Below are 22,547 nucleotides of genomic sequence, written 5' to 3'. Positions count from 1 at the left end.
TGAGGACAGATGGAGACGATGTTGGATCGGTGACTTCGCGTAGACGCTGGGGAAATCAATTAGTACCCATATACACTATTATGAACAATCCTCATGGACAATTCAAAATGCCAAAGGAAAAGGAGAGAGAGATGAAAAAAAAAAAAAAACCAAGGGGGAAAAAAAACATACAACAGGAGGGATTCGCTGGTGGTCACCCACCCAACTACTAACCTCCCGGCGTGTGGCTTAAGTACGGCTGAGCGGACGGGAAGCCCTGTTTTCCACACCCTATGGTCGTATGTGCTTATCAAATGTAAGATTAGGAGTTTTAGCGCCAAAACACTGAGTACACCCAGTCGCAAAACTCCAGGATCAATTGTCATGACCAGGAGCTACTCCCGTCCAGCACAACCTTCTTGTACCGAGTCACGCCACACTTAAAAGTAACACAAGATGTAACGGATGAACAACGATATGAACGTACTTCTGCAGCGCGGGGCGAGATTTCAATCGTCAGTGGATTGCCATCTTCGCCGGTTCTCGGGTTCTGTAAGACCTTGGTGGCGGGTCTGATGGATGTGGACGAAAAAGCGCAACGCTGTTGGAGACGCACGAATGCGGGGAGGGACCTCCGTGGGGAAATGATTCTGTTTGCCTTCGACTCGCAGATGGCGTAGGATATCAACCGGCGGGGGATAGAATCGCTCAACGATGCGGAGATGCTCGAACGAGGTTTTGCTGATGGGAAGGCAGGAACTCCTGTGCGAGGGGAGCGCTGCCGCCATAGCTGGCGAGCAGCAGACGATAGCATCGAGCGAGACATTTTCAGGGCCCAAGGTTTTCAGAGGGCAAGGTTGAGTCTATAGAAATCAAATGCTACGTGAATGAGTTTCTTGCGGATTTGATTATCGATCAGCCTTTAGTCATATGGTTCCGCATGACGTTATTGGTCGATCAGGCACCGGTTACTCGGGTGTCGGAGTTACTGAGCGACCACCCGGAGATATTTCGATATCTTGACTCGAATCTTGATGTGAATTCTTGGAGAATGTCACCAAGTTCTTGTTCACAAATCATTTTCCATACAGTATACTAAGCCAATGCTTGAGTGGGTTATCTATTTGTTTATGGCACATTGTATGGGTTCTTTAGGTGTTTCTGAGCTTGATATATATATATGCGTCAGATACCCTACTATATTTGATCCATTAAATAAAAGTACCGGTAAGCCTGTTGGCAACTCATCGATTTAATCTTAGCTCTTCACCACACACAGAAGAAGAACAGAGGAGAACTGCAAAGCTAGCCAACGTTGTCGTACTCATTTTCTCAGCCCAATAAGTCTCTGAATTTGGTCAGGTAGCTGACATGAATGAAGATGAATGCTTCCCTTTTCCAATCATATCTCAAAGCACAGATGCATCTACTGCGCATCTCTTCTCTTAACAAAGTCATTCTTGAAGTCCAATCCTGCATCCTGCCTAATGATGCCATACATGGCCGACGAGTCCAAGGGCCTACCCTCCTGCTCGGAATAAGTATTGGCACGTTTAAGATGGTCCAGCGCGACCTCAGCGACCTTTAATCTCGTCCCGGCACTGTCTGCACAGTCGATGCTGTGTCCCACGTCTTTCAGACCAAGGCTGAGGTCGGACCAGGGATTTTCGCCTAGCATTGTCAGCTTTGGTTGTAGTATATCTTTACTCATTGGATAGACATACCTCTCGGCGGTATATAATTACCTTGAGTCAACCGCTTAGAGATCATGCCAGGCAAGGGCCCAAATTGGAGCTCAAGTAGATTCTCAAGAGCTTCATTGCCCATATCGCTCTTCTCCGCCAGAACGTGGGCTTCTCCAATAATCTCGGTGAATCCGGAGATGATGAAGTTGCTGGATTCGGTCAGCTTCTAGTTTCAAATATCTTCTGGTAAAAGTGCTTACCCCATGATCTTCAGGAGTGCAGCCTTTTCTGACTTGTCAGACACTGTGATGGTCTCACGAGCTATCACGCCTTTGAGATATGGTGCCAGTTCCTTGATGCCAGAGAGGTCACCAGCTAGTACTATCAAAATCTTTCTGTCCTCGGCCATAGGGCTGGAGCCGAACACGGGAGCTGTCGATATAAGTCTCTTTTCCCTGTTACCAGATTCTTATGAGAGTGGACATACCTGAAATAAAAGTAGCATTTTTCTGTGCTACCTTCCCTGAGACCTCTTGGCTGGTGGTTGGATGCACAGTTGTTGTGTCCACAATGATCTTAAGGTCAATGTTTCCTGCGGCCAGGATCTCGTCGACGATGATTTTAAGAGCAGTATCATCACTTGTCTAGTTCTGTTAGTATATCAGACAAGTATAAAACTGTTTTTAAGCCTACAGAGATGAATATTATATCGCTGCTGTTTACAACAGCTGCAATTGACTCGCACTCAACTCCCCCAAGTCCCTTCAATTGCTCTCCTCTGGAAGCGGTTCGGTTCCAGAAATGCAGGGGGTTTTGTCCCGTTTCTGCCAGATGCCTTTGCATATTTTTCGCCATGGCATTTCCCATCTTTCCAAGTCCTAATCATCATCAGTACGGTGAAGTTCAGCTCATTCTGCTGAAGACCTACCGACCCACCCTAACTGCGGGATTCTCTGGTTTGCCATTTCCCCTTGCTATAATTGAATTGACTTTATGATTATATTGACTGCGTTTAGTTTGTTTAAAGAATGTGTCTGTATTCAGAAGGTCAAAACAAAATCACAAGTGGTGATTGACGAGGTGCGTTCCCAGCCATGGATGCACACGCAGCTTCTTATATTGCCACGCTATTCCAGTGCGTGCACGCATCGTGACAATAGTGCCACACACGCCGATCCCGATAGCACCCAAATTAAGCAAGCTAGTAGAGCTGTCAGCGCCAATCAGAATCTTATTGGGTCGACCATCTGGCTGGGTTTTCTTCTCGACTAAATGAAAAGGTTAGTGCGCAATGTGCGGAAAGCAACGCCAATGAAGGTCTGCCCGGATGGGTGAATCTTTGCTGATCAGTGTTCGTCCACAGCACAGAATCTGTTCCCCAGACTCTGTGGGAATGTGAAGAGCTCTCCATTTTGCTGCTTCAGGGGGTTGCCCATGTGCTCTATATGTAAATGACATCTTGATATTGGCATTTCTCCAGAAAATTTCTGCCATGTTGATAATATGCTCTCTGGATGGAATACACGACGGGGCTTTCTCCGAGAGGATCCCAGCAGAAGGGATCATCCAGTCACAACGCAGTTAATCAATTTGTATTTCCTGCGGCTGAGCATGCATGGGCTGAGAAGAGTGGATCCATTGAGCGACAGAAAAGAGCGACGATCTGCCTTCCTGGTTCGCATCGGATTGACACACTACCTGCCTAGCTGTTCGGCTCTGGGCACAGATGCATACATCGACCCAGCTCAATGGAACTGATTGGGGGCGGCGATTTGAGATTGATTGGCTGAGTGAGTGATTCTGTCGGGCTCAGCTAGTTTGCCTTTTCACCCTTACTTACATCGTCATATCGACGACTCTTCTCTCTCCTCCCCTTTGACTAGCCGTCATGTTTCTGATGTTGATGGTTAAGGGAATTTATTCATCTCGACAGTGAACACTATCCAATATGTCTCCCACCAAGCGTAACCCGGACATGCCACCAGATGAAGAATCGCCTCTCCTCCAGTTCCCGGATCCACCAGTTAAGACAAAACAATCTGATTACTTTATCATCTATGCGACATTCTTTGGTATTCCCCACTGAATCATGGGGATGTATCAGCAATTATTAATGTCAATAGGTGTCTTCATTGCCAGTATTGATGAATCCCTCGTTCTGTCCACCTTCAGTACCATCGCGTCGCAGTTCCATCTCCTTTCCCAAGGTTCCTGGTTGCTCGTTGCGTATAACTTTGGATACTGTATTTCGCTGCCAGTGGTATGTTGATATACTCTTTGGTGCAGGATCAGAGGTGTTGACAGCGGATAGTACGGTGCGTTGAGTGATTCGTACGGGCGCAAAAATGTTCTGCTCGTCTCGTATATCTTATTCACACTGGGATGTTTTGCCTGGTAAGATGATCTTCATCATGCCCTAGATAGTTGAATCGGAATCTAACAGTCTGATGCAGCGGTGCAAGTGCCTCCTTGGCACAGCTTGTTCTGGCCAGAGTCCTCGCTGGCCTGAGCGGTGCTGGAATGGTGACGCTCGTTTCTATCATCATCATGGGTACGCTCTCATCAATGTCTGCATCATTGTTTCCGCTAACATGATACAGATTTGGTCCCTCCCAGTGAAGTCGCAGTCTACCGAAGTTATGAAAATGTGATCAATGTCATCGGCCGCAGTGTTGGAGCGCCCCTCGGTGGTTTGCTCTCGGACACTATCGGCTGGAGATGGTAAGACATGTACTGCGCAGCAACGAACATGGATGCTGACCGTTGTAGGTCCTTCTTGGGTCAAATCCCCCTGATCATCTTCTGCACCCTCGTCGCCGTGTACGGACTGCCCGCTTCTCTCAACCACACGGAAGACAAAGATAAACAGCCTTCAGGCAAACCTCGCCGATCGCGTCTTCGGGAAATCGACTTTGCCGGAATCATCACGCTTTCTGCTACGATCATTATCTTACTCTGCGTGCTTCAAACTTTCGGAACGAAAGAAGACGATCAGCTGGTGCCAACATGGGGTCTGATTGCTGCCTTTGTCGTTTCTTCCATGATCTTTGTCCTGACCGAAGTTTTCTACGCAACGAGACCATTGATCCCGATGCATTTATTGATCCGGGAGCTGGGAGCCTACTGCCTTATGCAGTGCCTGTTGTTCTCCGGTCGTACTGCCGTATGAATTCTTACTCAGACCTTGCCATCTACGTTACTGACTGTGATCCAGTTCGTCAGCAACGTTGTCCCCTATTTCACTCGTGTCGAAGGAAAGAGTGACTTCGTTGCTTCGATGATGTACGTGCAAGTCGCCGCTGGCGTGTCAGTAGGAGGAGTTGTCTCTGGCTATGTCATTAAACGGTATGCGTCCTAAACATCACCTTTCAAACTTGGCTAGTTCGCTTACGACTCACAGGATGAGACGATATAAGACTCTGAGTATTATTTCTCTCGGTATAACAGTCTTGTCTTTTCTTCTCATTTTCCTCACCTGGCGCGATGGCTGCAACATTTGGGAATCCTTCTTCCTATTTGTTGTCGGATTTGCACCTGGCATTCTCTTCTCAACCCTGTTCATCGGCATGAGTTACAGCTCGCCAAAAGAATGTCTTTCGGTCTGCATCGGAACATTTTATCTCTGTCAGCAGCTGGGAACGATTATCGGGCCTGCTTGTGGTGCTGCTCTAGTCCAGAGACTTTTCAAGAACAACCTTGTCCAACATACTGTGGATATCCCGGATAAGAAGACGGTATGTTTGTCTCTACCTCCGAATTCATGAGTGATATGCTAATCTTAAAGTAGATCATAAAGGGCATCCTCAACGATCTCAGATTCGCCGAGTCGCTATCTGAGCCCTTAGAGCAGATTGTCCGGTCGAGCTACCTGAACGCTTTCCAGTTTTTGCCAGGCAAGTCCACCCGTTCTCTGAATAGAATCTGCTCTAACATTGTCTCAGTATTTGCATTGGTCTCTTCTGCGGCCGTTTTGCCTTTCTTGGTATTCCTCAAGGAGGAAAGGGTGGATTAATTGTAAGTTTATGCGATGGTAATGTACACTATGCTTGTTGGAGGATTATTGTAATTTAATTTGTGACGGCGAACCTCAACGCCAACTGCTAATACTGGTATAATACATATGGCACTTCTGAAAAGTTCATACTAGGTAATTGGTCTTAGAATCATTAGATTCGGGTTGTATGTTTATAACTATAAGCATGTTTCTCCAATGTGATGTTATGCAACGTACGCACGTACATTGATATGTTCACTGGAAAACCCTGGCGATCATAATCTTAAACCAAAAGTCAATTTATCAGAATTCATTTTTTCTACTACGGCAAGCCAATCTAACTTCATCAGATGCATACAGGCAGTTGATAACTACATGACACATTCTACTAATAATGTCATACAAGCTCATCAACTAAACCTTCAATTGAAAGAGGTTGTAGCCACACCATAGACGACTTGCTTGCCATCTCCTATCTTCTAATAGTCTGTCGAGCTGTTATCATCGACCTCATGCAAGAAGGTTGCCTTCTCAGCACGGTGCAGCGTCACCTCAATCGGGGAGCCAAGTTGTTCGAGATTCACTTGCTGTCGAGTAGTCAGTAACGATATCTATCATTAAGTTGGGGGTGCTGGATAGTTGGATATAAGCTTACCTGCCCCAGACTGTCGACCACCACAAACCACACGTTGTCTTTGGGGTTACCGGCGTCTTCATCTGCAAATTTGTCAACGTGATAACCCTCTAGAAGGCCATACTTGGTAGTTGAGATGCATTTGTCCCACTTCGACCATGTTAGATAGAGAGATCGTTGATATTGCCGCAAGTTGAAAACTTACAGGAATGGTCCATGATGTTGAGTTTCCGTTTTCGTCCTTTTTTGTGCGTGTCTCCGTCTGGATCTTATATGGACGGTCCAGTTTACCCATCACCTTGGGCGCAGTGTATTTGTAGAACGGGTTTGCCACAGTTTTGGTCTCGACAATTGGTTTGTCCTTTGAAATAGAACAAATCTCGACATTCGGCTTCACAAGCACTATGGGAAGTCTGAGTTCCCCAACCGCGCCTTCAGGTACCTCCACCTCTGGCTTATTGGCATATCTGGCAAAGTCCCAGTACGGCAGACGCCACTGTTTGGCTTCATTTCGCCACTCTGTCTCCCACTGCACCGGGACGTTCTTCTTGAAGAGCCTGCAGCAAGGAGAATGCAGTAGCTCTCTGCATGCCTTGCCGGAAGGATGCAATCGACGTGATGATCCTGGTGTAAAATGGAGTCATCACTTGGGGATCTTTTCCCCTCCATTGACATGCACCCCCTCTTTTCTGGGGTTGGAACCAGAAATTGATATCGAATGCTAATACGTACATACAAGGCTTACCACAAGGAAACACTGCACTCAAAATCCCGTCACATTTTGTGTTGTAATCAAGGAATTCAATGGGCCTTTACCAGGTCTGCCCGTAGCTCGCACGTCCAGTGTCGTGTTGGCGCTGTCGATCTCATGGAGATATGTACAATGTGTTGGTCTTGATAACTTCGTAATAAAATTTTGGATATGACCAGGATTTGATTACTCGCGTCTGAAACTACGAGTGTAAAAAAAAAAAAATAAAAGAAAGAAAAGAAAACCCTAACAGGCCTCCACATCTAACAATTCTTCAATTCATCCTCAACGTCATAAATCACATCTCCATGATCAACACCCGATGCAGACATACCCCAAACACTGCTCACATACGACATAGCCCAAACCACCCACTCCTTGGCCCAGACGACCCAGGGGTTCTGATTCTTGCGCTTAGCACCGTTGCGCTGTGCTGTCAGGGAGATTTTATCTATCCGAGGGCGACGAATTTCATCGAACTTGGTGAAGACAGCCTCGAGGGAGTCGTACTCCTTGTTCTCAAATTTCTTCAGCAATCCAGAGATGAGGAAAACGTCTTCCATGACGATTGACACCCCCTGCCCCGCGTGTGGTTGCATGGCATGTGCTGCGTCCCCGAGAAGTAAACACCTGGTAGGACCGGGTTTGAACCACTTCCCCCCCAGGGGAAGACGGTAGTGAGGGTAAAAGTGCACGTCCTTACTGGCATTCACAAGCCGGCGGAGATGTTGTCCCCAGTCGCCGTGCACACCGTCCAGGACTGTCGAGAGGGATTCACGGAACTCCGTCATTTCTTTTTGACGGTGGAGAGACCATCCGTAGCGGGCGTCTTCCGAGTCCTGCGACGGGAGAGGAACCTGTTTGCTGAAGAACCAGAAGGTCTGGTTGTTGGGGCAGGGTGCACTAGCCAGCATTCCCTGGGGGGTGAGAGTCGAGTGCAGACATGGTTCGTTGTCGTTGGGATTCGGGACGTCGACTATGGAGGAAACGGCCGAGATGCCGGAGTATTCTGGCTTGAAGCCCGGGTCGACGTGAAGGGTTCGCACGGTGGAGTGGATACCATCGCAGCCGAGGAGGAGGGAAGCAGTTTCAGATGTGCCATCGGAGAAGTTGACGGTGATAGAGTCTGCGTTGTCGTGAATAGAGACAAGCCGCTTTCCCCAGTGGATGGGGATTTGAGATCTCTCCGCGCCTTCCATAAGACAGTCCATCAGCTTCGATCGGTTGATGCGGTGGTAACCGAATCCGGTCTTCTCCTTGGGTTCGGTCGAGACATCGACTTCTTTGAGGATGCCACCGGAGGTAGAGTGGATAACGGTTTTGGCAATATCGACTCCTTGCGCGGAGATCGAGTCCCAGAGACCTAGACGGTTGAGGAGAAGGAGTCCATTGCATGGAATACCCAGAGAACCTCCCAGAGTGCCGGCGTCGCGGCCGCGGATTTCATAGATGACGGGTTCGAGGCCGTTATGATCTCGAAGACGGATGGCAGTTGCCAGACCACAAATGCCCGCACCAATGATGATAACCTAGATCTGTGAGATGTGTTTTATCCAAGAGAATGTTGAAATACTAACCTTCTTGTTGTTGCCCTCCATGCCTGTATTCTGGCTGCAACGAAGATGAGAAGAGAAGAGTCCAACAGAGAAAATTATTGCGATAGAATTGTTATGCGTGTGGATCGACAATGTTTTATGTGCACAGGAATGTTCTGTGGAAATACTAAGGTTGGCACCATGGATGCACCTTGCTATTTACAGGACTAGGGTTGCGAAATGGATGATCCCATGTATATCATTTCCTTCATTAGACTAATACTTGGCCGATCGAACCTGTAAGCGAATCAATGTTCATGGACAATCTAATCGACAGGGCCCACTCGAAGATCAACCAAGCTAACCAGCCAGCCATCTCAAGTTGACTGTGCGCGCAGCTGCAATATGACCTAGAATTGCCCGCATCGCCTGAATTGGGTATATTACCTAGATTCGTATCCGCCTGAACTTAACATAGATTTCTTAGATACAGTAATTGCAGCTGCCTCACCTAAACTATCTTGAATAGCTTAAAGTTGATGGCTTTACCGAGATTACCTAGATCACACGTGAACGAATTAACTAACTATAAACTAGAAGTGACAGTTCACCGTATATGACACGTCAATTCCTGATGCATAACAGTCTAGAAAAGTGGACTAATTGGAACACTGACCCTTTTTATGCAGTCCTTTATCTATCTTGCTTGCTTCGCTTCGCTCCACTGTCGCAATCACACAGGAAGAATCTGTGGCTGCTGTAGCGAATGTATGTTTGCATTAGCTGGAGACGATCTTCATTATTCACGAGCCATAGTGTGCGAGAATATCCCTCATATCGGGAAAATCCCTGGTCCAAATTCAGATATTCTTGCTGTAGCTGAAACGGAAAGATATGACCCCACTTGAGTTTAAGATAGAGACAGGAGGCGTAGTGGATGATTGGACGGGTTTGCCTGCATGTCGTCGACCTGTTGATCACAAACCACTTAGGGAACCTCTGGCTTGGCGAATCGATTGTGATCCAGCAGGAATCGCTCGAGCAAGCGGCTGAGGTTGTGGGGCCAATTCTTCACAAACTTTTCAGCCTGTAGCTCAGTTCTGCCATGAATCTACGGAGGTAGGTTGAAAAAAAATAAAAAGGACACACATACACACCTAGATAATAAAGGGATGAGGTTAAAGGTCAGCTCCCTAAACCAAAGGATCTTGGGATTACTACTTGCCCTATGGTCTATGCACCAGGATTTGATGTATTATCTCCCATAACGGTGATTTGGATAGCTTTGAAATAATGCTGAATGGCCACAGAAAATAGGATAGAAAAATAGTACTTACTGACAGTAACAGTTCCAGACCGGTTTTGTTTGTTACTAGCGCAGAATAGTGACTTTTAAGACCTATCTCCATGGTCAGCTCCTCAGCTCTTGTCGGAGCCCGAGTAGATAGCGTGAATTCACATTCGTCTGGTAAAGGATATAAACAAACCCAGATGTCCCAATGTCCTTCTACTCCCTCCACAGCTTCCACGGCTTCCATCCCCTTTCCCTCTTCAATCTTCTCCCGTTCTGTCTTTTCCCTCCCCCTTCTGCCCCGCAATGTCGATTGGAAACCTTCAACAACTCTTGGAGGCAGCCAGTGCCCAGGAGGGCAGTGGTAATGTCATCACATATTCCCAGGGTAACCTAGACCAACCCAAGGTATACTCCTACAAACAGGTCCTTGAAGCTGCCCAGAAGGCCTCTTGTGCTCTTCGCTCGCGGGGTGAGACATACCGTCCTGGATCTGTCATTCTGCTTCATTTTGATCTTCACTGGGATGCCATTGTCTGGTTCTGGGCTACCCTTTTCGCTGGCTGTATTCCTTGCATGTCCACTACTCTGTCGAACAACCCTGCCATTCGCCTGAACCACCTCGAACATCTCTCCAAAGCCCTCATCAACCCCAGCTGTCTGACCACGTCGACACTATTGCACGAATTCGCCGACCAAGAACACATTAACCCCATTTCAATTGGGTCTCTCAATGCCGAGAAGGCCACGTCCGATGAGCTCCACAACATAAACCGCAAGTCCAAGCCGACCGACATCGCCCTGCTGATGTTGACGTCCGGCAGCTCCGGCAACTCCAAGGTTGTCTGCCTCACCCACCACCAGATTTTCACAGCCATTACTGGCAAATACTCAGTTATTGAACTGCCAGAGGGCACTTCCTTTCTGAACTGGATCCGCCTCGACCATGTGGCTGCTATAGTCGAGATCCACCTTCAGGCTCTCTTTGCCCGCAAGGACCAAATCCACGTCCAAGCCCCTGATTTCCTCGCTGACCCTCTTCAATACGTCAACCTCATCGACAAGCACCGTGTCTCTCGTACATTTGCCCCCAACTTCTTCCTTGCCAAGCTCCGTGCTGCCCTTCACGGTCTGGAGGCGCAGAACAACCCTCGCAACTGGGACCTCAGCTGCCTGACGTACATCGCCTCTGGAGGTGAGGCTAACGTGGTCAAGACCTGTGATGTCGTTTCGCAGCTCCTGTCCCAATATGGTGCCCCCGCCCATGTCATTGTGCCTGGTTTCGGTATGACTGAGACATGCGCGGGTTCCATTTTCAACACCAAGTGCCCGACATACGACAAGGAGCGCTCTTTGGAGTTCACCTCTGTCGGTGCTTGTATGCCCGGTATCAAGATGAGAATCACCGAGGGGTCCAACAATGAGACCGTCCCGGTTGGCGTTGTCGGCAACCTCGAGATCAGCGGCCCTGTCGTCTTCAAGAGCTATTTCAACAACCCCACTGCAACCGAGGAGTCCTTCTCCAGCGATGGTTGGTTCAAGACTGGAGACAAGGGCTCTATTGATGAGACCGGCTACCTCACTCTGCAGGGTCGTGCCAAAGAGGCCCTGATTATCAACGGTGTCAAATACAATCCTCACGAGATTGAAACCGCCCTGGATGAAGCGAAGATCCCTGGTCTGACCCCCAGCTTCAACTGCTGCTTCTCCTACTTCCCCGCCGGATGTGAGACTGAGGAGGTCTGCGTCACCTTCCTGCCCAGCTTCACCCCTGAAGACATCGTCGCTCGTGTTGAGACTGTAGATGCCATTTCCAAGTCCGTCATGATGGCGACTGGATCCAAGGCTCGGGTCCTCCCTCTTGACCAATCTCAGCTGCAGAAGTCCGCCCTCGGTAAGCTGCCGCGTAATAAGATCAAGTCTGCCTACCAGAAGGGCGAGTACAGCTCTTACGAGGACATCAACAACGAGGCGATCTCGCAATACCGTGCTGTCACCCGCCAGAACCCCCAGAACGAGTTGGAGCAGCAGCTTCTCGACATTTTCATCCGCTGCCTCGGACTGCCTGAGAACGACTTTGACGTCAAAACCCCTGTCTTCAACATGGGAATCACCTCGGTCGAACTGATCAAGCTGAAGAAGAACATCGAGGAGCATCTCGACCTCACTCAGGAGATACCCATGATCACCCTCATGACTAACACTACCGTGCATGACCTCGCCGAGGCCCTGTACGACCTCCAGGCTCCTCATAAGTACAACCCCGTCGTGACCCTCCAGTCGCAGGGGCACAAGACTCCTCTATGGCTCATCCACCCTGGTGTCGGTGAAGTGCTTGTCTTCCTGAACCTGGCCAAGTTCATTGTCGACCGTAAGGTGTACGCTCTCCGGGCTCGTGGCTTCAACAAGAGCGAGCAGCCATTCCAGACCATTTCTGAGGTTGTTTCCACGTACCACACCGCTATCAAGCAGAAACAGCCCGAAGGACCATATGCCTTGGCCGGCTACTCGTACGGATCCATGCTTGCCTTCGAGGTTGGCAAGGTCCTCGAGAGCAACGGCGACAAGGTCAGCTTCCTGGGCTCCTTCAACCTCCCCCCTCACATCAAGACCCGTATGCGTCAGCTCGACTGGAAAGAGTGTCTCCTCCATCTGTCCTACTTCCTGGACCTAATGACCGAGGCACATGCTCGTGAGCTCGCCGCAGAGCTGCAAGGCGCAACCCGAGACCAGGCCATGGCTAAGGTCATGGAAGACGCCGACCAGGACCGTCTGTTCGAGCTTGCTCTTTCACCCGAGGCACTGAATAAATGGGCTACTCTCGCATTTGCCCTGCAAAGTATGGCCGTCGATTATGACCCCTCGGGCTCCATTGCCAGCATGGATGTCTTCTACTGTATCCCGCTTGCAGTCGTTGCCTCCTCCAAGGAGCAATGGCGCAACGAGCATCTGAGTAAGTGGGTGGACTTCACCCGCTCCGAGCCCCGCTTCCACGAGGTCGGCGGTGCTCACTACACCATGTTGGGACCTGAGCACGTCTTCAACTTCCAGAAGACTCTCCGTGCTGCATTAAATGCCAGAGGCATCTAAACAAAATGGTGATAGTGTATGATTTTCCTTTCTATTTCTTTTGTCTTTTACGGGGAATGGTATTGTGGAGCTGGATCTGGGACCTTGTTTCATAAACTGTGTTCCTCTCCTATCGTACCTAAGGCTTTTATAGTTAGCTAAACCTCGAGGTGTGGGCTCGCCAAGTGCCCTATAGAGTAATACAGTAATGGATCGTCCGATATCGAGGCAAGTTAGGGGAAGTACCGTCAGTCGTCAATATGGTAAACACGTAGTTAAGAGTCGGTAATCGACGGGGCTAGGCTAAGCACTGGCAAAACAAAAACCAGGCACACGCTATAGCCGAGAGTATACAAGCCCAAGATCGCCAACTCACCATTTAGTAGTTCCTGGGCATACAGCGGTAGAAGGGAACGAGAGAGACGATCAAGCAGGAAAGCAAACAGCCAATGAGCCCCCCGGGACATGTTCAGAAGACATATCTCTGGCTTTTGCCCACAGATCCTGGAAGGAGGCCATTACAGCATAGAAGTAGAGATGGCTTACCAGGGAACTTAGCCAGCTATCCTAATAAGGCCGACCAACCTACAGGCCACAGGGGAACTCACGGCTCAGCCCCTTGAGCTTCAGTGGCTCGTACGCAACTGCCAAGCCGCTATTTTCAACTGAAGTCGAGGTATGCAGCCATTAGAACATATTTACACCAGATTCAGGCTTGGGAAGTGCAACCTGTGAAGGTTATGTATTACAGGCTACGCCTGTAGAATAAAGCATATGTTATTTGGAAGGATGATCGGACGGGGTTACGAGGCCACCTAGCCCGCACAATGTACTCTGTATATATGCTTAACAGCACGGGATGGGTGCAGAATTGTAGTGGCCAGATCACGTGTGTGAACCGTTAAAGCAGCAACAGGTCGCTGAAATGCCGTGCCGAAATGACACTGTAAACGGCCTCACTGGCGGTCATTTTCGGCGTCGATTTCGCAGGTACTCACACTATATAATGAGTTAAGTTAGTATCAGCGGTCCGCGCGACCGAGGGATTAGAACTAAATTAGAGCGGCATAAATGCACCCAGGAATCTATTAGTACCTAGCTCACAATTTACGTGGTCCATTCGCGGTATGGTATGATGCCAAGGCGTTAGATGTCCAGCCCATGTCGCTCCTGCAGAAGAAGCCTGACCGTGCATCTTTCTTGGGTGTCAGCATTTTACACTTCCCGATTTGACATTCTCTACAACCTCCCTACCTTTGTACATCCTCACTCAAAAGCACATCATTCATGGTGGACACAGATTCAGACCGATAACGATCCGGGTTTTCACCGCCTCCGGTTATCATCGGCTTCGTGATAGAGGGGCAAAGGCGGTGGGGCCATTGATATGGTAATAAAGCGTTTTCTGCACATAAAAAAGCGAACAGAAGATAGCGGGGAGGGACCAAGTGCGCTCAAAAGGACAGTCTCATTCGACAATTCGTTGTATGGACCCAGTAGTTAATGGCAATCAATTCCTGTCAGACATTCTCGGGGGCAAAAAGGTCCTCTGGTAGCTCGGATATCGATGGCAACGTTCCGAACATTGAGTCGGGCCCAAGGAAAAAATCTTTTCTTACGCCCTATGACATTGAACCTTAAAAGAAGCTAAGAGAAGTCACTGGAGGGTATTGAATTCTTCTCTCCTGTATATATCCGTTTCAATCAGTATTTGTATCACGCATTGTCCATAACCTGCGGACTTCAGAGACCTGCCCCGATCTCGCAGCCAAGGACATCGCACGAGTGTTCCGTGACTCACACACCACACGGGTTATAACTCCTCACCCACGCCAGATCTTCATTCCTCAGGTCTTAGTCTAGACACTCGATCGTACAAACATCCATCATGGGTTCCGTTGCACACCCTGTGGCAGAGCTTGATGCCTCTGTGGTCAAGATCACTCGGTCGACAAATCTCCGCCCGGTTCCTGAACCGGGCTCGCCCGAGGAATTGAGCCATTCGTACTGTACTGACCATATGGTCACTGCCCGGTGGACCGTGGCCGATGGCTGGGAAACCCCTGAGGTGAAGCCGTTTGAGAATCTTAGCATTCCTCCCACAGCGTCTTGCTTGCACTATGCCACCGAATGCTTTGAGGGTATGAAGGTGTACAGAGGATATGATGGCAAACTGCGCCTGTTCCGGCCGGATTGCAACGGGGAGAGATTGCTCATGAGTGCTCAAAGAGCCTCTTTACCTAGCTTCCGGTATGAGGAGCTGAAGGTTCTCATCGCTAAGTTGATGCAGATTGATGGACCCCGTATGTGACCCCGTGCTAGTAACTGTTATCTCAGCTAACTCAATTACCTATAGGTTGGCTCCCCAAGGACCAACCTGGTCGTTTCCTCTATCTCCGTCCCACATTGATTGGTAACGGCCCTCATCTGGGTGTCCAGACTCCCAAGGAAGCCCTCCTATTCATCATCGCCGTACCATGGCCCGACCCATCCAAGTTGAAGAAGCCTGAAGAGGGCACTAAACCTGGATTGAAGCTTCTTGCCTCTACACCCGATACTATCCGTGCCTGGCCAGGTGGTTTCGGCTATGCAAAGCTCGGAGCGAACTACGGTCCCTCGTTGGTTGCGCACGGTAAAGCTCAAGCCATTGGCTTTGACCAGATTCTCTGGTTGTTTGGACAGGACCGTCAGGTAACCGAGGCCGGTGCTAGTAACTTCTTCATTGTTTGGGAGAACAAGGAAACCGGAAAGATCGAGCTTGTCACCGCACCCCTGGAAAACCAGTTGATTCTTCCCGGTGTTACTCGCCGTAGTGTCCTCCAATTGGCACGCACAGAGCTGTCAAAGCCTGTTGGTTCCCTTGCCCCGGTTGAGGTTGTTGAGCGGGACTTCACTATTAGCGAGGTCGAACAGGCTTGGAAGGAGGGCCGCATCATCGAAGCTTTCGTCTGCGGCACTGCCGTAAGTTACACTACACCAAGGATTCTTAGCAAACATATGTTAACAATAGGGCAGTTCTTCGTTACGCCAGTTAAGCTTATCCGGAATGGTGACATCGATATGGACATGCTGGAAGCTGGTGCAGCTCGTGGAGGATATGCAGCCCAGATCAAGTCTTGGTTGGAGGCCATCATGTACGGTAAGGAAGGCAAGGAGAATGACGAATGGTCTTACATCATTGAGGGAGAGAGCGAAAAATAAGGGAGAATTAAACTTGTGATGGACCTGATGAATACAATAATGAGAGGTGGAGGTGGGGTTGGTTGCATTGTACATACATGATAAATGACCTGCATGTCACGGGGTCAAAGATCCTTGCTTAGATCATAGATTTATTTCAATTGAGCGTTCTTTTTCTCTATCTTTGCCTTCGATTCAATTTAGCTTTGCCAATGTTGAGAGAATCTTTTTTTATCAACATATTCCAATAGATTTTTACACAGCCTACAGGGTGTTGCCTTCGCCCAGATCTACCACAACAGGGGCATACTCTCCCATCTCATCGTCTTCGTCATCAGGCATGTCCATTTCAACCTGTTCTCCATCCTCCAGCTGAAGCATGCCTCGCCGTACAAAAGCCCCATGATTGAGCTCCCAATCGTATTCAGTTTTCACCCAAGTTTCCAGTTCCTTAAAATCTTCCTTCACCAAAGTCCCGGCATCCTCGATAACCTCATAGAGTGATGTTCTAAATTTCATAAGCAGCTTTCGTAAAAACTCCCCTCCTTCTTCCCCGTCGAGATCAAAGAACCCTCCTTCAATATCATCGCATCGCCGAAGCTGTATCAAGAGTAATCGTAGCACGTTACTTATGAACTGCTCTCTCTCTTTTATGGCTCTTTGACACGTAAGTATCAAACCCAGCAGCCTCTTCCACTGCTGGAGACACGAGAAATTCATCAATGTCAAGACCATCAAGAAGGTAAATTGTAATTCACCCAGGATCTGTGCCTCCCCAAGCTGCTCGTCAATCTCGCTCTTTCCCTGATCTGCATTGGAAACCTGCTCTATGAGATCCCCTAGCGCCCACGACCGGTCCTGGGCAGCCTCTGTCCTTTCCCGTCCAATAGCACCTTCCCTCCAGGTCCTCTTAAGATCGATATGAAGGAAAGAAAACTCGCTCTCTTGCTCCCCAATGACATCCGCTAGTCTATTAGAATCCTGGCCTGGTTCAGGAATACCGGGTATACTCTCGTTATCCTTCTGTGCTGTACTCGCTGAAGTAACCATCCACCAAGGCCGACCGTCGACATCTATCTCGGGGTTCCCAATAATGCGCTTTAGAAGCCTGGGAGACAGCCGGTTCGTAAGGCCCTCCCAATATTGTCGACCTTCCTCTTCATTCTCATCATCGTCAACATCCCGCAACAGAGCCCGACCCTCAGATGAGGGCGGTACGCGACTGCGGAAGCGGAATAATCCTCCACTTTGCCAAACAGCAGCCAAGTTCGCCTTGTGGCGCAATGCCTCCTGCTTATCTGCATCATCGCTTACACGTAGAGGAGCCAGCGTCTCGGTGTCTGTATTCCATTTCCATACGATAACATCGGGTCCCAGGCTCCCTCGCAGAGCTGGGATCAGAGCACCCTCGTTCGTGGATCCGGCTGCGCTGATATCGCCGACGTAAAACCATCCGCCACTTCTCAACGACAAACTTTCTGTTGCTCCTGTGTAGAGAAAATGCCATCCAGTCGGTAAATCGCGGATTCCATGGAAATTCGGCGTTGATGTAAAGGTAATAAGGTCGATGCCAACCAACGTCTTCGGTGGGAGGTGGGGTACGAGGATGGTGGGGGAGGGAGTCACGGAAGCCATAGCTTAAGTATTAATGGAGCTGCGTGTATTTGTTGCGAATACTTGAAGAGTGAAGTGATCTGAATCGGCAATATATAGCTGTACTGAATCTTGGAGCTGTTCGTACCACATGCGGTGACGGAGCTGTCGCCACTGTGATATGCTCTTCTCAAGCTACTGGGGTGGTCCTCCCTAGGCTTTTTCAGTAAGCAGTTCTTCCCCAGTTATCACGCGTAGGGAGTGAGTTAGATCATTTGTTAAGGATTGTAGTTAACGGGCCGAGACACTGAACAAATTTCACCGCGATTTCACCGCGGAGTTCAAAGAATTCGGCGTCGATCATCGATAAGCTTCCGGAGCTGTCCTTATCTAAATATTTGGTTCTCCCGGCGTTTTATACTACCCAAAGGACATAAAATGTCCGTGCTGGGGCATAATAAGGGTACAAATGCTATGTCGCGATTTCTATTATTGGTCATAGGTTGCGTCAACAAGCTATGAAACGTCACTACGAGGTTTTTACAAATGGACAGAGCAAGGTAAACGGTTCCAGTCGAGGTATATTGACGAAACGTAGCTGCTATTTCAGAGACTACTATTGCCCAAAACCGAGTAGAAACTTTTCTGGATATGAAAAAAATTGAAGACCAGGCGATAAAGGCCGTTCTTCGCGTTTATTCCATCCACATCCGCAGGCAGAGTACTCTGCTGATAGCCTCCCATCCAGCCAGGCAAGAAACTTGCACAAGTTGGAGAAGATACGCTCGCACATATCTAGAGACGGCGACCACGGCGACCACCCTTGCGACGAGTAGAGTCGGAGGGAGTGGGGGTGACGTCCTCGATACGGCCGATTCTCATGCCGGAACGGGCAAGAGCACGGAGGGCGGACTGAGCACCGGGACCGGGGGTCTTGGTACCGTTACCTATGAAGGGTTAGCCAACTGGTGGTCGTTTTCCGCGGGATCTAATATCGCTACATACCACCAGTAGCACGGATCTTGATGTGGAGAGCGTTGATACCGAGCTCCTTGCAACGGGCAGCAACATCCTGAGCAGCCAACATGGCGGCGTAGGGAGAAGACTCGTCACGGTCAGCCTTGACCTTCATACCACCGGTAACACGGCAGATGGTTTCGCGACCACTGTAACCGAAGTGTTAGTCCGCTATCTCTTTTTGCATTTCATATTCAATCTCCGGCATATCAATCTTTCACGGGAAAATTCGTATGGACGGAATAAAATCGTAGGAAAAGTAATGCGACGAACCTCAGATCGGTGACGTGGACGAAGGTATCATTGAAGGAGGCGAAGATACGAGCAACGCCGAAAACGAGCTTGCCTGCAAACCCATTCCTATTAGATTATGCGCATATATTATAGGCTGTGAAGTTGTACATACCATCTCCGGCAAGAGGGCCGAGAGTGACGTTCTCCTTAGCGGCAGCGGTCTTCTGCTTGGGGGCCATTGTTGTTGTGCTGGACTGTGGTATGGAATATGGAAAAGAGAAAGAAGGAAAACGGATCCTTCAGTTGACTTGGATACGGAAAATGGATGGTGTGTGCCCTACGGTCCGTTTGTTGACGCTGATTGGATGAACGTTAAATCTCGGCGGGGATCAAGCGAGTCGAGGCCTCAGGCACTAATCGTTTTCAGCACCTTACTTGACAGTCAATAGAGGATGTGGGGCAGTCTCGGACAACAGTCGGGCCGACGGAGCGGTGGATTTCCGCTTAAATTCTCTTCTTTCTTGCTGACAGCTCTCATTTCTTTTTCTTCACACGCACTCCTGTGTTTCAGAAGGGAAGCGACCAGTGCAACGAATTGATGTTAGGTTAATTGCTCGGGCTGGAAGATAGTCAGAGTCTACCATATCATAGTGCACAATTGACCTTGGTGTTACCAGTTCAAGATGGGTTTCACTAAGGAAGATGCCATGATTGGTATCATCGGCATGGGTGACATGGGCAAGATGTATGCCCAGCGCCTGAGCATGGCAGGGTGGAGGTAATATCTCCCAGCTTTTTTATCGATCTTTGTCAGTGTTCTGCACTGTGTTCTCGCGTAATAGGTAAGAACAGCCTTTTCTTTTTCTTTCTCCCAGCAATCTTCGCGCTTCCTGTTTTGAATGATGACTTGAGTGCATTTGGCTCGAGTATGGTCTGGTAGTGCGCCATATCACCATTCTGGTCTATGGTTGTACTGCTAGACTGTCAATGATGTAAAATCTCAGCTACCTATATCTTTTTGTCTGATTCAGAAAATTTTTCATCCACTGTTACAAGTTGAACCTTTCATGATCGTGGGCTAACTTGTTATGTCAAGGTTATTGCAGTATATCGCTTCTATAGTTCATAGACCCGCCTTAGTTACTAACAAAAATATTTATTTAAGGATAAATGCATGTGACAAGCCTGATAGTTTTGAGAGCCTGAAATCTGAATTTGCTTCTCAAGTACGTCTGTCGATCACAGCTCATGCTGTTCCTAGACTCATCGTATATAGAAAGGTGTCACTATCTACCCGAATGGGCACCTGGTTTCAAGAATAAGCGACTTCATTATATACAGTGTAGAGGCCGGAGTGATCGACAAGGTAGTCGCGGAATATGGCCCATGTATGTCTAGCCAAATTACCACTGCCTATGTTCGAGCAGTGTCTGACTTGTTGACACAGCTACCAAGGTCGGTGCGATTGTCGGTGGCCAGACATCTTGCAAGGCTCCAGAGCTGGCCGCGTTCGACAAGCATCTCCCTTCAGATGTAGAGATTGTATCCTGCCATTCACTCCATGGTCCTAACGTCAACCCGAAAGCTCAACCACTGGTATGACATGCAGATCGCGACCGACTTGTACCAATGATAACGTATTAGTTCAGGTCTTGATACAGCACCGCGCATCGGACGAGAGTCTTCGGTTCGTCGAAACTGTCTTGTCATGCTTCGAATCCAAGTTTGTCTATCTCACTGGCGAGATGCACGACCGAATCACTGCAGATACACAAGCTGTTACACATGCGGCTTTCCTGAGCATGGGCACCGCATGGCAGGCGAATAAACAGTTTCCGTGGGAGATATCTCGCTGGGTAGGAGGAATCGAGAACGTGAAGATCAATATCACCTTGCGCATCTACTCCAACAAATGGCACGTCTATGCTGGCTTGGCCATTCTCAATCCAAGCGCGAAGAAACAGATCAGACAGTATGCTGAATCAGTGACGGACCTTTACAAACTGATGATCGAGGGTCGCCGAGAGGAGCTTAAGCAGCGTGTCAAGGCTGCAGGCGCATCTGTCTTTAGAGCGGGCACGGAGGGACAAGACCTGTTGCTAAAAGACGAGGTTCTTGACCGATTCTCGCTTTCAAAGGGACCTCGTGAGGCGTCGCCTCCTAACAGTCACCTTAGTTTGCTCGCTATCGTGGATTGTTGGTCAAAGCTTGGAATTGTCCCTTATGACCATATGATTTGCTCTACGCCTGTGAGTACCAATATATATCATTCAATGCATGCATGGATAATTCGCTGACCGCTGCAATACTTATGTAGCTCTTCCGTCTTTGGCTGGGAGTCACAGAGTACCTCTTCCGTAATCCTGATCTGCTTGAGGAGGCATTGGATACTGCCGTTGATGATAAGACATTCCGCTCTGACGATTTGGAATTTACATTTGCAGCTCGGGTAAGTGACGTTTATTCGCCTTTGCGCCACGGCGCGATGCTCGATCTTTTCTATCATGTAATATACATGCTTTCCCTCACAAAGCACTGACATGATTGCGAATAATACAGGCATGGTCAGATTGTGTTTCATTTGGCGATTTCGAATCCTACCGCGATCGGTTTGAGCGTATCCAGGGATACTTCGCTCCTCGTTTCCCCGATGCCGTCACTCTGGGCAATGAAATGATGAAGACTATCCTTGAGAAGACGAAGAGCAACTAAACCTGAAGAAGGAAAGATAACGACAAAATTATTATGATACAACAGCAGCCAAGGGCGGGAAAGGGACGAATGAGAATCACCACGAGATCAACATTCTAGGCCTAGGATGAAGGCATAATTCCGGTGCTCTGCTCACACATATTGCTGAGCTTGTCAAGCTACAACTATTGACAACTATCTATATGATACTGGAATTAAGTAAAATTTTACGAGTTTCCAACAAAAGTTTGTATTGCAAATTCTCTTACCAGGTAGCGTATACCCCATAGACACGAGGCCGTTAGTCACGAGTTTTCATCATCATCTTGAGCTTGATGTCCTAAAACTACTGGTAAAACAAGACATCAAGTTGCCCAATATGCATTTTAAACATACAATGTGTGCCTAACACTCGCGAAAACTCCAATTCACGTGCTTTGACGAGTGAATCAAGACTGCCATCAGGAAATCCTACCCTTGCACATCCACAATCTCCGGGGCTAGAAGAAAAGATACCAAAGCAATCAATTCCAGCAACACAACTACAGAAGTGGTAATACAATGGAGCATCTCACACACAAGCCGTGTTACCTCAACATGCAAACGTGACTCGAGTGTCTAGTGTTGAGTTGTCGCCGGAGGATATCAGAGTCGCTGGTGAAGCACCTGCCATTGGTGCTGGAAGAGAGTCAGATCTTGGCAACCTTGTAAATGGGTACAGGTAGATGGGTGATACCGGGTTTAACTCTCTTCAAAGTTCTCGACATATGATGCCGCTGTTAGGGCTTTTGTCGGTGTGAGAAGCACTGCGCGACAACCGCGGTGTATGAAGTAAGAACTCGTCTCAATATTCGTTCCACAGGGAGGTGACACTGTATACTATCTGAAATTACA

At 48.6% G+C, this 22,547-nt stretch overlaps 10 protein-coding genes across 10 annotated transcripts; 4 read left to right on the top strand and 6 right to left on the bottom strand.

Moving 5' to 3' along the window:
- Window positions 1–361: 361 nt before the first annotated feature.
- Window positions 362–805, bottom strand: BDV38DRAFT_289203 (uncharacterized protein; the record flags this gene model as incomplete). Its single annotated transcript, XM_032061195.1, has 1 exon — window positions 362–805. One exon carries the CDS (start codon window positions 803–805, stop codon window positions 362–364), a length of 444 nt encoding a protein of 147 aa, XP_031906980.1.
- A 600-nt stretch (window positions 806–1,405) lies between these two features.
- BDV38DRAFT_290966 (NAD(P)-dependent oxidoreductase) lies at window positions 1,406–2,619 on the bottom strand (the record flags this gene model as incomplete). The annotated part of the gene is made up of 5 exons (XM_032061612.1): window positions 2,358–2,619; window positions 2,152–2,308; window positions 1,925–2,096; window positions 1,704–1,873; window positions 1,406–1,650 (listed from the first exon to the last, which is right to left on the bottom strand). Exons 1-5 carry the CDS (start codon window positions 2,529–2,531, stop codon window positions 1,406–1,408), a joined length of 918 nt encoding a protein of 305 aa, XP_031906979.1. The 5' UTR covers window positions 2,532–2,619.
- Window positions 2,620–2,995: 376 nt separating this feature from the next.
- On the top strand, window positions 2,996–5,796 carry BDV38DRAFT_265932 (major facilitator superfamily domain-containing protein). The gene is made up of 10 exons (XM_032056406.1): window positions 2,996–3,736; window positions 3,788–3,924; window positions 3,976–4,058; window positions 4,118–4,215; window positions 4,265–4,385; window positions 4,434–4,827; window positions 4,879–5,009; window positions 5,065–5,398; window positions 5,452–5,557; window positions 5,606–5,796. The coding sequence occupies exons 1-10, from the start codon at window positions 3,613–3,615 to the stop codon at window positions 5,674–5,676; spliced, it is 1,599 nt and encodes a 532-aa protein (XP_031906978.1). The 5' UTR covers window positions 2,996–3,612; the 3' UTR covers window positions 5,677–5,796.
- Window positions 5,797–6,091: 295 nt separating this feature from the next.
- BDV38DRAFT_265930 (uncharacterized protein) lies at window positions 6,092–6,654 on the bottom strand. Its single transcript, XM_032056405.1, has 3 exons — window positions 6,498–6,654; window positions 6,314–6,442; window positions 6,092–6,245 (listed from the first exon to the last, which is right to left on the bottom strand). Exons 1-3 carry the CDS (start codon window positions 6,585–6,587, stop codon window positions 6,138–6,140), a joined length of 327 nt encoding a protein of 108 aa, XP_031906977.1. The 5' UTR covers window positions 6,588–6,654; the 3' UTR covers window positions 6,092–6,137.
- A 652-nt stretch (window positions 6,655–7,306) lies between these two features.
- Window positions 7,307–8,641, bottom strand: BDV38DRAFT_276404 (FAD-dependent oxidoreductase; the record flags this gene model as incomplete). Its single annotated transcript, XM_032058210.1, has 2 exons — window positions 7,307–8,572; window positions 8,621–8,641. The coding sequence occupies 2 exons, from the start codon at window positions 8,639–8,641 to the stop codon at window positions 7,307–7,309; spliced, it is 1,287 nt and encodes a 428-aa protein (XP_031906976.1).
- A 1,234-nt stretch (window positions 8,642–9,875) lies between these two features.
- On the top strand, window positions 9,876–13,524 carry BDV38DRAFT_39162 (uncharacterized protein). The gene has a single exon (XM_032063270.1). The coding sequence runs from the start codon at window positions 10,176–10,178 to the stop codon at window positions 12,957–12,959; it is 2,784 nt and encodes a 927-aa protein (XP_031906975.1). The 5' UTR covers window positions 9,876–10,175; the 3' UTR covers window positions 12,960–13,524.
- A 1,123-nt stretch (window positions 13,525–14,647) lies between these two features.
- Window positions 14,648–16,339, top strand: BDV38DRAFT_265926 (branched-chain amino acid aminotransferase, cytosolic). The gene is made up of 2 exons (XM_032056404.1): window positions 14,648–15,241; window positions 15,295–16,339. The coding sequence occupies exons 1-2, from the start codon at window positions 14,827–14,829 to the stop codon at window positions 16,137–16,139; spliced, it is 1,260 nt and encodes a 419-aa protein (XP_031906974.1). The 5' UTR covers window positions 14,648–14,826; the 3' UTR covers window positions 16,140–16,339.
- Window positions 16,340–16,382: 43 nt separating this feature from the next.
- Window positions 16,383–18,077, bottom strand: BDV38DRAFT_290958 (AAR2 splicing factor family protein; the record flags this gene model as incomplete). The annotated part of the gene is made up of 1 exon (XM_032061611.1): window positions 16,383–18,077. Exon 1 carries the CDS (start codon window positions 17,751–17,753, stop codon window positions 16,383–16,385), a length of 1,371 nt encoding a protein of 456 aa, XP_031906973.1. The 5' UTR covers window positions 17,754–18,077.
- A 195-nt stretch (window positions 18,078–18,272) lies between these two features.
- Window positions 18,273–19,279, bottom strand: BDV38DRAFT_265924 (40S ribosomal protein uS11). Its single transcript, XM_032056403.1, has 4 exons — window positions 19,135–19,279; window positions 19,002–19,074; window positions 18,717–18,877; window positions 18,273–18,658 (listed from the first exon to the last, which is right to left on the bottom strand). Exons 1-4 carry the CDS (start codon window positions 19,199–19,201, stop codon window positions 18,507–18,509), a joined length of 453 nt encoding a protein of 150 aa, XP_031906972.1. The 5' UTR covers window positions 19,202–19,279; the 3' UTR covers window positions 18,273–18,506.
- Window positions 19,280–19,828: 549 nt separating this feature from the next.
- Window positions 19,829–21,938, top strand: BDV38DRAFT_39111 (prephenate dehydrogenase (NADP(+))). The gene is made up of 6 exons (XM_032063269.1): window positions 19,829–20,188; window positions 20,239–20,350; window positions 20,410–20,558; window positions 20,612–21,211; window positions 21,280–21,411; window positions 21,522–21,938. Exons 1-6 carry the CDS (start codon window positions 20,051–20,053, stop codon window positions 21,672–21,674), a joined length of 1,284 nt encoding a protein of 427 aa, XP_031906971.1. The 5' UTR covers window positions 19,829–20,050; the 3' UTR covers window positions 21,675–21,938.
- Window positions 21,939–22,547: the final 609 nt, after the last annotated feature.

The sequence above is a fragment of the Aspergillus pseudotamarii genome (assembly GCF_009193445.1).
Source record: "Aspergillus pseudotamarii strain CBS 117625 unplaced genomic scaffold BDV38scaffold_137, whole genome shotgun sequence".
NCBI classification, from domain to species: Eukaryota; Fungi; Ascomycota; class Eurotiomycetes; order Eurotiales; family Aspergillaceae; genus Aspergillus; species Aspergillus pseudotamarii.
This window is presented reverse-complemented; position numbering and strand designations above follow the sequence as displayed.

Bases quoted from the DNA above. Each gene is read 5' to 3' on its own strand.
- BDV38DRAFT_265932 (XM_032056406.1), top strand. From the start codon at position 3,613: ATGTCTCCCACCAAGCGTAACCCGGACATGCCACCAGATGAAGAATCG. The intron at 4,216-4,264 runs GTACGCTCTCAT...AACATGATACAG, and splicing joins CGTTTCTATCATCATCATGG to ATTTGGTCCCTCCCAGTGAA. The intron at 4,386-4,433 runs GTAAGACATGTA...TGACCGTTGTAG, and splicing joins GACACTATCGGCTGGAGATG to GTCCTTCTTGGGTCAAATCC.
- BDV38DRAFT_265930 (XM_032056405.1), bottom strand. From the start codon at position 6,587: ATGGGTAAACTGGACCGTCCATATAAGATCCAGACGGAGACACGCACA. The intron at 6,443-6,497 runs GTAAGTTTTCAA...ACATGGTCGAAG, and splicing joins CAACATCATGGACCATTCCT to TGGGACAAATGCATCTCAAC. The intron at 6,246-6,313 runs GTAAGCTTATAT...ACTACTCGACAG, and splicing joins TGGTCGACAGTCTGGGGCAG to CAAGTGAATCTCGAACAACT.
- BDV38DRAFT_265926 (XM_032056404.1), top strand. From the start codon at position 14,827: ATGGGTTCCGTTGCACACCCTGTGGCAGAGCTTGATGCCTCTGTGGTC. The intron at 15,242-15,294 runs GTATGTGACCCC...AATTACCTATAG, and splicing joins GATGCAGATTGATGGACCCC to GTTGGCTCCCCAAGGACCAA.
- BDV38DRAFT_265924 (XM_032056403.1), bottom strand. From the start codon at position 19,201: ATGGCCCCCAAGCAGAAGACCGCTGCCGCTAAGGAGAACGTCACTCTC. The intron at 19,075-19,134 runs GTATGTACAACT...ATGGGTTTGCAG, and splicing joins CGGCCCTCTTGCCGGAGATG to GCAAGCTCGTTTTCGGCGTT. The intron at 18,878-19,001 runs GTTCGTCGCATT...CTTCGGTTACAG, and splicing joins GTCCACGTCACCGATCTGAG to TGGTCGCGAAACCATCTGCC.
- BDV38DRAFT_39111 (XM_032063269.1), top strand. From the start codon at position 20,051: ATGTCAAGGTTATTGCAGTATATCGCTTCTATAGTTCATAGACCCGCC. The intron at 20,559-20,611 runs GTATGACATGCA...GTATTAGTTCAG, and splicing joins ACCCGAAAGCTCAACCACTG to GTCTTGATACAGCACCGCGC. The intron at 21,212-21,279 runs GTGAGTACCAAT...ATACTTATGTAG, and splicing joins ATATGATTTGCTCTACGCCT to CTCTTCCGTCTTTGGCTGGG.
- BDV38DRAFT_39162 (XM_032063270.1), top strand. From the start codon at position 10,176: ATGTCGATTGGAAACCTTCAACAACTCTTGGAGGCAGCCAGTGCCCAG.